Consider the following 12,288-nt stretch of genomic DNA (forward strand, 5'->3'; position numbering starts at 1 on the left):
CCCTCTATTTCCAAGAAACAGCCAGCAGCCACCTCCCCCTCCTGACCACTGTGTGTCGCTGTGCTGTCACAATCTCCCGCTCTCCTCCTTTCCTTCCCCATAATTCCTAGCGCTGTCCCCTCAGCCCGCCTCTGTAAAGATGGCGGCGGTGTCGGTGTTTCCCGGCGTGCGGCTCCTGAGTATCGGGGACGCAAACGGGGAGATTCAGAGACACGCGGAGCAGCGGGAGCTACGGCTGGAGGCCCGGGGAGGGGACATAGCACTGTATAATGGTAGGTGAGGAGGCGGTATAATGACGCCGGGTATGGAGTGACTACAGTTCACACTGCGCTGTGTAACGGTATTATGTGCGCTCTGTGGGAGGAGGGGGGAGCTGGCCCATTATTATGTATATATAATACTACACAGGGGGGGAGGGGTGTTATAATGCCGCTGACAGGACGTGGAGCTATTCTATATATATATCTGTATTCTTTATATATTATTCACACTTTTTTATCTTTATTTGAAATGACTGTGAAACGTACGGCGTCTGGAAGAATTTGCGCAAAATAAATTTCCACTCCCTGTCAAACTACGCCATTGCGTTATAAGCGGTTAACCCTTTATTCACCGGTGATCTTCTCCATTAACGTAATAAAGCGATGGCGCCCAAATCCGATCCTATTGGTAAAATCAAAGCGCCGTGTCCGTATAGTGACCGGAGGTAATGTAACTGCAATGACGGGATACAGGCGGCCAAAAACAGCACCATTGTAGTGAATGGGACGGTATGGAAAGAGCCGAGCACGCTCACTACTGTCTGCTATAGACTTCAATGGGGGTGGTCATAATAAATGTACCGCCCCCTGGTGAGCAGCTGCTGTCGTGGGTTGGCGCCAGTTTCTAGACTGTGCCAATGTTGTTACCTGCCAGTAATGCGCTGTTTACAAATAGCTGTGGTCATGTGACTGCTTATCCTCCAATGGTGCGTTCTCCGTCCAGACCTAGTACCGTCACATTTTACCAATGCCCTTCAAATCGCACTGGGCGCCAGAGACCCCGGGTGGGTGAACTCCATTGAACAGTAATGGAGTAACTTCATACGGTAAGGCTGTTCAAGCGGCAGAATTTGTAAGCTTAAAAATATGCATAATCCACGTAAAAAACGCATGTAAAACGTGTGAACACTACACAAAAGAAATGCACCGTATGCACTAACGTTGTGTATTCCTATTAAAGTCAATGGGACGCTTAATCCAAACTGTTTTTATGCGTATTTTGGCGGATACGACACCCCAATACATAGTTACATAGTTACATAGTTTGTACGGTTGAAATAAGACACATGTGCATCAAGTTCAACCAAGGGAAGGGAAAAGGGAAGGAAAAATTTCTACACATAGGAGCTAATATTTTTTTGTTCTAGGAAATTATCTAAGCCTTTTGTAAAGCCATCTACTGTCCCTGCTGTGACGGCTCCTGCGGTGACTATTCCATAGATTCACCGTTCTCACTGTAAAGAAGCCTTGTCACCTCTGCAGGTTGAACCTTTTTTTCTCCAGACGGAGGGAGTGCCCCCTTGTTTTTTGAGGGGGTTTTACATGGAACAGGATTTCACCATATTTTTTGTATGTGCCATTCATATATTTATATAAGTTAATCATGTCCCCCCTTAGTCGTCTTTTTTCAAGGCTAAATAGGTCTAATTCTTTTAATCTTTCCTCATAACTTAGATTCTCCATGCCCCTTATTAGCTTCGTTGCTCTTCTTTGTATTTTTTCCAACTCCAGGGCATCCTTCTATGAACTGGAGCCCAGAACTGAACGGCATATTCTAGATGAGGCCTCACTAATGCTTTGTAAAGTGGTAATATTACATCCCTGTCCCGCGAGTCCATGCCTCTTTTAATACACGACAATATCCTGCTGGCCTTTGAAGCAGCTGATTGACATTGTGCTGTTATTGAGTTTATGATCTACAAGTACACCCAGATCCTTCTCAACAAGTGACTCATCCAGTGTAGCGCCCCCTAGGACATATGATGCATGCAGGTTGTTGGTACCCAGATGCATAACTTTACATTTATCTACATTAAACTTCATTTGCCAAGTGGACGCCCAAACACTTAGTTTGTTTAAATCTGCCTGTAATTCATGAACATCTTCCATAGACTGAACTATATTACATAGCTTGGTGTCATCTGCAAAAATAGAAATAGTGCTATTAATCCCATCCTCTATATCATTAATAAATAAGTTGAATACACACTACCGTTCAAATGTTTGGGGTCACCCAGACAATTTTGTGTTTTCCATGAAAACTCACACTTATATTTATCAAATGAGTTTCAAAATGACTAGAAAATATAGTCAAGACATTGACAAGGTTAGAAATAATGATTTTTATTTGAAATAATAATTTTCTCCTTCAAACTTTGCTTTGGTCTTGGAATGCTCCATTTGCAGCAATTCCAGCATTGCAGACCTTTGGCATTCTAGCTGTTAATTTGCTGAGGTAATCGGGAGAAATTTCACCCCATGCTTCCAGAAGCCCCTCCCACAAGTTGGATTGGCTTGATGGGCACTTCTTGCGTACCATACGGTCAAGCTCCTCCCACAACAGTTCTATGGGGTTGAGATCTGGTGACTGCGCTGGCCACTCCATCACAGATAGAAGACCAGCTGCCTGCTTCTTCCCTAAATAGTTCTTGCATAATTTGGAGGTGTGCTTTGTGTCATTGTCCTGTTGTAGGATGAAATTGGCTCCAATCAAGCGCTGTCCACAGGGTATGGCATGGCGTTGCAAAATGGAGTGATTGCCTTCCTTATTCAAAATCCCTTTTACCTTATACAAATCTCCCACTTTACCAGCACCAAAGCAACTCCAGACCATCACATGACCTCCAACATGCTTGACAGATGGCGTCAGGCACTCTTCCAGCATCTTTTCTGTTGTTCTTCTTCTCACAAATGTTCTTCTGTGTGATCCAAACACCTCAAACTTTGATTCGTCTGTCCATAACACTTTTTTCCAATCTTCCTCTGTCCAATGTCTGCGTGCTTTTGCCCATATTAACTGGTTGCCGACACAGGACAAGTATGCTGTTCCTGAGCGGCGAGCACTTCGCGCATTAGGACGAGCATACTCGTCCTGTGTGACAGCAGTCTCTGCCGTCTCTGTGTGTGCGATCGAGAGCGGGGCAACGGCTGTAATACACAGCCACGGCCCCGCTCTGACAGCGGAGAGGAGAGAAACATCTTCTCTCCGCTGTTAACCCTTTGAACGCCGCGATGACAGCTGATCGCGGCGTTCAAGGAGAGGGGACTGCACATTGATCGCGTCACAGAATATAACTGTGACGCGATCAAAGCCCACAACTCATATGGCCAGACAGCCCAGGGTCCAGTGAAGGACCCCAGGGCTGTCTGAACATATTTCTTGTTGTTAGGGCATACTGAGGTATGCCCTAACAACTGCCTGTGTACGATCAGTAACAGGCTAATGTACTGGCATATAGATCTATGCCAGTACATTGCAGTTACAAAATAAAAATCAAAATGATAAATCCCTTTATGGGATTAAAAAAAAAAGTTAAATGAATGTAAAAAAAAAATAATGGTAAATAAATAAATAAAAAGTAATTAAAATACACAGAAACACACATTTTTTATAATAAATCAACTTTTTAAAATATAAGTCCCAAAACACAAAATAATATAGACATATTTGGTATCGCCACGACCGTAACAACCTGTACAACAAATGTATAACATTATTTATGATGATCGGTGTATGGTGTAAAAAAAAAAATATTAAAACTGCTGCACAACTGCTTTTTTTCTGCATTTTAATCTAATTAAAAATTTATAGAAATTAAACGATAATGTATTTGTACCAAAAAATGGTACCTACATAAAGTACAACTCGTCCCGCAAAAAACAAAGTCTCATACAACTACGTCGTACAAAAAATAAAAGCGTTATGAGCGTCGGGATGCAAAGAGGGAAATTTACAAAAAATTGCTCTGTCCTCAAGGCTAAAATTGGCCGTGTCCTTAAGGGGTTAATCTTTTCCTTTTATTAGCCAGTCTCAGATATGGCTTTTTCTTTGCCACTCTGCCCTGAAGGCCAGCATCCCGGAGTCGCCTCTTCACTGTAGACGTTGACACTGGCGTTTTGTGGGTACTATTTAATGAAGCTGCCAGTTGAGGACCTGTGAGGCGTCTATTTCTCAAACTAGAGACTCTAATGTACTTGTCTTGTTGCTCAGTTGTGCAGCGGGGCCTCCCACTTCTCTTTCTACTCTGGTTAGAGCCTGTTTGTGCTGTCCTCTGAAGGGAGTAGTACACACCGTTGTAGGAAATCTTCAGTTTCTTGGCAATTTCTCGCATGGAATAGCCTTCATTTCTAAGAACAAGAATAGACCGTCGAGTTTCACATGAAAGCTCTCTTTTTCTAGCCATTTGGAGAGTTTAATCGAACCCACAAATGTAATGCTCCAGATTCTCAACTAGCTCAAAGGAAGGTCAGTTTTATAGCTCTAAACAGCAAAACTGTTTACAGCGGTGCTAACATAATTGCACAAGGGTTTTCAAGTGTTTTCTAATCATCCATTAGCCTTCTAACACAGTTAGCAAACACAATGTACCATTAGAACACTGGAGTGATGGTTGCTGGAAATGGGCCTCTATACACCTATGTAGATATTGCATTAAAAATCAGACGTTTGCAGCTAGAATAGTCATTTAGCACATTAACAATGTATAGAGTGTATTTCTGATTAATGTAATGTTATCTTCATTGAAAAAAACTGTGCTTTTCTTCCAAAAATAAGGAAATTTCTAAGTGACCCTAAACTTTTGACCGGTAGTGTATATTTAAAAATATGCGCCCTGTGAACGAGGCCTAAATCTACCGTCTTATCGGCTTCCTTCTATATTCTTTGCAGTCGTCTTCTCAGACATAAGCGCTCTGCAGATCCTTTCTTTGTATAGCGAAACGTTCTGCAACTTAAATACTTTTGTTTCAGTTCTCACTATTTTTAAAATCTCTTCTTGCCGTCAGTGAATGAACGGTCCAAGGTAAAAATGTATCAACCTGGAAGTTCACAGGTGAGGGTTTGTTACAATTGTATCCAGGCCTAACAATCAAGTGTGTAGGTTCAAGGGCGTAGGTGCGGAGATGTAGCAGTCACACCCGCGCCCGGAGGCCTGTCTCATTAGTAAACCGCAGTATTATAATGCACAGGTGATGTGCGACCGCTGCATTATTACAGGAAGATGTCACATTGCCGTTCCTGGTAACTTACATTCGCATTGGTTTTGCCTGAGCGTCGTGGATTTCAGGCAACTTCGTGGCTGCATAGCCTTACATGACATGAATATCGCCTTATGTCTATTACATGGCGACTTTGATCACGACACAGGTCGCCCGTCCATAGATTTCTGCGTACATCGTAAGGGTAAATTCACAAGCAGCGTACATAGTGCGGATTTTCCGCAACGCGTTTCATTGCGGAAAATCCGCGGCGTATCACCGTTGCAGCAAAGTCGATGAGATCTGACCAAACTTCATCCACGTGCCGTGTGAAAAAAAACGTTCATGAATTGATCTGCAATGCAGTTTTTTTAATCCGCAGCATTTCAATTTATGTTGCGGGAATTGCTGGTTTTCTGTTTTGGCCTTTCCCAATTAAATTCAATGGGCAGGTAAAAACCCGCAACAAATAGCAATTTTTGGATTTTTGCGACGGAAAACCTGCGATTCTGCTGCAAAAATTGAGGCTCAGAAAAACAAATTATACTTACCCGGATCTCTCTGCTCCTGCGTCCAGCCCGGCCTCCTGGGATGAGGTTTCATCCCATGTAACTGCTGCAGCCAATCACAGGCTGCAGTGGTCACATGGGATGAAACGTCATCCCAGCAGCCCTGCTTGAATGACATCAGAGGGACGCGTCGCCATTGCTGCGGGTAAGTATAGGTTTTTGGTATTTTTTTGTGCGGTGTTTCGCCCAGAATGCCCTGCGTGGTCCTGGTCAGATACGGTGTGTACTTTTACGCAGCTTATCCGCCCTATGTGAACATAGCCTTACGCAGGTGAAAGTGGTCGCTTTGTGACCCGCAAGTTACCACGACACCACTGTCGCAAAAAGTACAGCGCTCGGCTATATCCGACAGTCTCATAGAAAATGAATGGAGTAGTGGCTGCCGCTCCGTTCATTAAGGTGACTGGGGGCCCCGTTCTCTTGATCGGTACGACTCCCTGCTATCCTGTGGATAGGTTATAAGTTGTTGTGGAGGGACAGCCCCTTTAACCTGCTTGTCATGTATAGACTGCACTGCCAGGATTCAGCTGTAGGGGGCAGGTTGCAGCATTATCTATTAGGTAGTTGCTATGTATGCCGTCTTATATATAGGTGGAGGTTTACCTGAATGCAGCGACTGATGACATAATCCACTTCTGCCCAGGGGGTCCCTAAGTCCGCTGCATGTGGCCCCTGTGTTTAGGCTACTCATCTATAGTAAATCCATTTATATAGGGTCCATTTAACACCCCCAGCAGTGAAAGCATAGGCGCACAGGTATGAGCCGCAATAGACTGACCAGTCTTATAGATTTCTCCCAGACGCTGCCTAATTCCCGGTTTTGTGACCTACGAGTAGCGAGATGCATCATGTGAACTGTTAAAAGGGCTCGGTGCTTCTAATATGGGACCCCATAGACAGTATTGAGGATCACCTCTCCTGATCTCTGGGGTAAGTAGTCCTCTACCATCCCTGTGATCAGTGCAGGGAGTATGAGAGCTGCCCCCGTCCTGACTGCTGCCTGTGGGGCTCCATAATATAGAAGTGCTGCGCCCCTTTGATGTATATCCAGCGCGGTCAATATGGGAATGTGATCCGATCAGAGTCCACTCACATATGAATCATGTATCCCGCAGTCCCTGTGTATATTAATATATGGAGGTTGCTGTGTTAGTAGGAGAAGCCTGTTATAAATCCGATGATGAATTGAGGCTGGTAATGGGGGTCTAGTGACAGCGACGGCTTTACAAACACTCCTTCCTGCTGGGATCTCACTCCTTCCTCTGTATGCAGTGTACATGGATCATGGGGATCATTCTGCATGGGGCTCCGTCCATCATGGCGGTCATTGCCTTCTCTGGGGGAGCAGATGCCTCAAGATGAACAATACTCCGGACTTGGCGGTCATTAATGAATGAGCGCTGGACGTTCTGCGCACATCCGCCTATTACCCCAATCCTGGATGGTCAATATTGTCCTATACCTTTTTTAGTATAGATTTTCTTACATATAAGACAACTGGGTGACAGCCATTTATAACTCCCACAGGGGTTGTCACTCCGCTTTCCATAACTCCTGCATGGCATATCTGCCTACATATATAGTGACCTATATACCTGGCTCCCAGGCAGACTTTATGTTCATAAGTCTAGGAAAGCTGGATGACCACCCCTGTGTTGGCAGCCTTTGCCACTCAGCTTTCCCAGAAATAGATACAATGGCGACATAGCTGAATATTTAACCGCTTGACGATTCGAGAACTTGCATTCACGGGGGTTTGTTTTGGGAGGGGGTCCTTCCAGAACCCTCTACTGTGATGTATTGCACTGTATGAAGCATTGGGCTGCTTTCTAGACTTTCTCCCTGTGTAGTGCTTGCCCATTGTCCCTCTCCGCAGGCCCAATATCAAGGGGAATGGTGTGAGGAGGGGGGAGCTTCATCCCATTGTCACAAGCCTGGAGATGGAGAGACCCCTTGCTGGGATTTTGTAGTGGGCTTACAAAAGGTTTTCTTTACTGTGCCCTTAGAGACTAATGACTCTGCCCAACCTATAAACTGGCAGCGAGAATGAAGCCGCCATTGTTATGATAATGAGCTGAATTAAGAGTATTTATCTTTGTGTGACACCGCACAGATGTGAGCCCTAGACGCTCGATCACGGAGAAAATGGGGATCGGCACCCCTGTTCCCAGGATCAGTGAGAGGTCCCTGTGGTCAGATCCCCCACTAATTTGTTCTTCATGGCATATTGAATCGATACGTGGTAAATATATGTGATGGGGAAGTGTAAGCGATCTGATATGTCACGTTGGTCTCCGTGTGTGAGATCGGACCGCCGCTGGAGAGGCTGCGATGCTCTGCAGGGCAAATCTAACCGTATTGTAAACCGGCCACAGACGTTCAATATTTAACTTGGTAAATTGGTTAAAGATGATCCACGTATAACCGTCTCCTTCTACTTTTTGTCTCCTTCAGAAAATGTCTGCGTCTTCAAGTGCACGGTCAACGCAGACACGGAGTGCAGCCGCGTGGGGAAGCAATCCTTCATCCTCACCCTGGGCTGCAACAGTGTCCTGGTTCAGTTCGCCACCCCAGCAGGTGGGTCCCTTTATGTCGGAAGGACACGAATATTAATTTCTCATAAATTAATCATTTCTGAACATTTGTCAGAGAATACGCAGCTCATCCGCCTAGTGGACAATAGTAAGCTGTCAATACTTAAAGAGGCTCTGTCACCACATTATAAGTGGCCTATCTTGTACATGATGTGATCGGCGCTGTAATGTAGATTACAGCAGTGTTTTTTATTTAGAAAAACTATAATTTGTGACGGAGTTATGACCTATTTTAGCTTTATGCTAATGACTTTCTTAATGGACAACTGGGCGTGTTTTACTATATGGCCAAGTGGGCGTTGTACAGAGGAGTGTATGACGCTGACCAATCAGTGACCAATCAGCGTCATACACTTCTCTCCATTCATTTACACAGCACATAGTGATATATCTATATCGCTATGTGCAGCCCCATACACACACTATAACATTACTGAAGTGTCCTGACAATGAATATACATTACCTCCAGCCAGGACGTCATGTGTATTCAGAATCCTGACACTTCGCTAATACAATCCGACACTACAGCACAGGAAGCTTAATCTCGCGAGATTACGCTGTAAACTGTCATTTCAAACGAGATTACGCTTGCTGTGCTGTAGTGTCGGATTGTATTAGCGAAGTGTCAGGATTCTGAATACACATCACGTCCTGGCTGGAGGTAATGTATATTCATTGTCAGGACACTGCAGTAACGTTATAGTGTGTTTATGTGGCTGCACATAGCAATATAGCTATATCACTATGTGCAGTGTAAATGAATGAATGGAGAGAAGTGTATGACGCTGATTGGTCACTGATTGGTCAGCGTCATACACTCCTCTGTACAACGCCCACTTGGTCATATAGTAAAACACGCCCAGTTGGGCATTGAGAAACTCATTAGCATAAAGCTAAAATAGGTCATAACTCCGTCAAAAATGATCGTTTTTCTAAATAAAAAACACTGCTGTTATCTACATTACAGCGCCGATCACATGATGTACAAGATCGGACACTTTTAATGTGGTGACAGAACCTCTTTTTAAAGTCCTTTTACACGGCCTAATGTGGGCTGTTAAGACGAGCGCTGATCAACCAGGCAGCCCGTTGGTTAGTTACTTTCACAAAGAGCTATGATCAGTAAGGTATGGGGGCGAACGATTGTTACTACGATCGTTCATCCCCACGATCACTCGTCTCCGTACATTTCCTTTGTTGGCAGCGCATCGTCCTGTTTACGCAGAGAAATGCGTTGCCAACAACATTAATAATTATTGCTGCATAAACGATACGATCTGCCGATGAACTAGCTTTTGCTCGTTCATCAGCTGATCGTTGCCCGGTCTACACGGGGAAATTATTGGGAACGAGCGCTCATATGAAACAAGGCCGTTGGTGTAGGACTGATATCGCCCTAGGTTCATTCCAAAGATTTGCTTGTTAACAGGTTTTGCTCATCTGGATGATAAGATGACCCATTCCCCATGTTGACATGAATGTATTATAGGATGCTGCGGTCCTGGAGGACACTTTTAATCACGGTATCTACTAGGGATGCACGATGCATCGAAACTTTGATACTGTGCATCCCCAAACGGTTCGATACCGTTGTTCCATGTATTTCGATACTTAGCTGTGTGGCCGCACAGCTCAGTATAGTAACACATGAATGTATGAGAGCGGGGCTGCGGATGTGTGATACAGTCACTGCCCCGCTTCTGATTCCTGAAAAGTGTGCGCCGTCAGGATGATGCGATGCGGCCAGCGCTGCACAAATGAGCGGCGGCACTGAAGACAGAACATGGCTGGCGCACTGAAAAACACCCCCATGTTCTGTCCTCAGTGCCTGAACCGCCGCTCATTAGTGCAGCGCCGGCCGCTTCTCCTCATGCTGACCGCGCGCGCACTTCCTGTCAGGAGCGGGGCAATGACTGTATTACACAGCCGCAGCCCCGCTCTATAACAGCGGACATGAGAGAAACCGCTCATCTCTACCGCTGTTCCCCTGAATGCTGCGATCACAGCTGACTGCAGCATTGAGGGGAAAATGAGAAGGGGGGATGCCCCTGGATCGCGTCACAGGAATCCCTGTGATGCGATTGAGGGACAGCCCAGGGCTGTCCTACCATATTTCCTGTTAGGGCATACTTGGGTATGTCCTTACAACTGCCTGTGTATTATCCGTATACAGGTTAATGTACTGTGATATAGATATGTGCCTGTACATTCAAGTTTAAAAATAAAGTCAAAACAAAGTAATATTAAATTTTAAAAAAAATACACATACTGTACGCCTTTTTTTGCAATAAACATTAAAATAAGTCTCAATACATAAAACATCCACATATTCAGTATTGGCGCGGCCGTAATAACCTGCACAGCCATTTTTTTGCGTCATTTATGATGTGTACGCTGTAACAAAATAATAAAATCTGCTTTCTATCACTTATTAATGTGAGGCGCGAGGTGCGATGAATTTAACCTCCATGTGCCTCACATTAATAGTAATTAACCCCATCATGTACCTTACATATTAACCCATTATGACTGAGAAACATGATGGGGTTAATTACTATTAATGAGGCATGTGGGGGTTAAATTCATCATCACACCACGCGCCTCACATCAGAAAATGGAAGAACTTTTTTTTTTTTTGTTATTATTATTATTGTTGGCAAAGTGTCGTTTTGGTATCGCAATCGCAATATTACACGAAGTATCGGTATCGAAGTCCAAATTCTGGTATCGTGACATCTCTAGTGACTACAGAAGGGCCCTTCAGCAACAAGACCGCCCTGTGTCCCCCGCTCTTGGCTTGTCTAGTGTAGGGCATATTTACCCAGATAACCATGCTCCCCTCTCTCCCTGTAGATTTCTGCTCCTTTTACAACATCATCAAGAGCTGCCGGAGTTCGTCAAATGACAAAAGTGTTTTCAGCGAGCGCACCGAGGAGTCCTCAGCCGTTCAGTACTTCCAGGTATTTTACCGTAGACCGCAATGTGTAATATTGGCTATAGATGGAGGTAGGAGCTTAACCCCTTCCCGCCGCAGCCATTTCTCTGATTTATTAAAAAAATTTCTTCCAAAAGCCATAACTTTCTCTTTTTTTTTTTTTTTTTTTTCCGTTTTTCTCTTTCAATATAGCCCTTATGAGGGCTTGATTTTTGCGGGATGAGTTGTAGTTTTTCATGGCACCATATACTGTACCATATAATGTACTATGTAATGGGAAAAAAAATCTTACTGGGGTAAAGGAAAAAAAAACAGCGACCTTTGTTCTGCGGGTCAAAACGTTACGGCATACAAAATTTCTATAACTTTTTTTTTTATTATATATATATATTTTGCTACTTTTTACAATGGAAAAAAACTTTTGGGGTACATGCAAGTTTTTGATCACTTTTTATTTCATTTTTTGTGGCAGATGAGGTGACCAAAATACAGCCATTCTGGCGTTTTTACGTTTGCTTTTTTCTTTACGGCTTTTACCGTTCGTGTTTAAATGTTATATTGTAATAGTTCAGACTTTCACAGACGCGACGATACCAATTATGTTTATTTTACAATGCCTTAGGGAGAAAATAAGGAAAAGGGTTTATTTTTTTTGGATTTTTGAGGACTTTTTTAAACCCTTTAATAATTTTTTTTTTTTTTTAAGTCTCTGAAGGGACTTGAACCGACGATCGTTGGATCGCTTGCTCTATATAGTGCAACACTAATGTATTGCAGTATAACGTGACTGACAGACTCCTATTAAGCACTGTACAGCTTAATAGGAGTTCAAAGATGGCAGACCTGGGGTCTCCATTAGGACCCCAGGCTGCCAAAACCATTGGCACTACGCAATCTTTTATTGGGGGGTGCTGCGCTTCCAGAGGGTGTCGCTCCCCTCTTTCTAACACTT

The 12,288-nt window shown here is 44.0% G+C and overlaps 1 protein-coding gene across 4 annotated transcripts in view; it reads left to right on the forward strand.

The window, feature by feature from the left end:
• The first annotated feature begins 112 nt into the window (after positions 1-112).
• The window catches only part of CARM1 (coactivator associated arginine methyltransferase 1), a 39,636-nt gene continuing 27,460 nt past the window's right edge, over positions 113-12,288 (forward strand). For all 4 annotated transcript variants that reach the window (XM_075859002.1, XM_075859005.1, XM_075859006.1 and 1 more), the window contains exons 1-3: positions 113-272; positions 8,261-8,383; positions 11,255-11,361. In XM_075859002.1, the coding sequence (XP_075715117.1) occupies positions 140-272; positions 8,261-8,383; positions 11,255-11,361 (363 nt within the window). In that variant the 5' untranslated portion in view covers positions 113-139. The remainder of the gene's footprint in view (positions 273-8,260; positions 8,384-11,254; positions 11,362-12,288) is intronic.

The sequence above is a fragment of the Rhinoderma darwinii genome, chromosome 3, assembly GCF_050947455.1.
Source record: "Rhinoderma darwinii isolate aRhiDar2 chromosome 3, aRhiDar2.hap1, whole genome shotgun sequence".
Classification (NCBI taxonomy): Eukaryota; Metazoa; Chordata; class Amphibia; order Anura; family Rhinodermatidae; genus Rhinoderma; species Rhinoderma darwinii.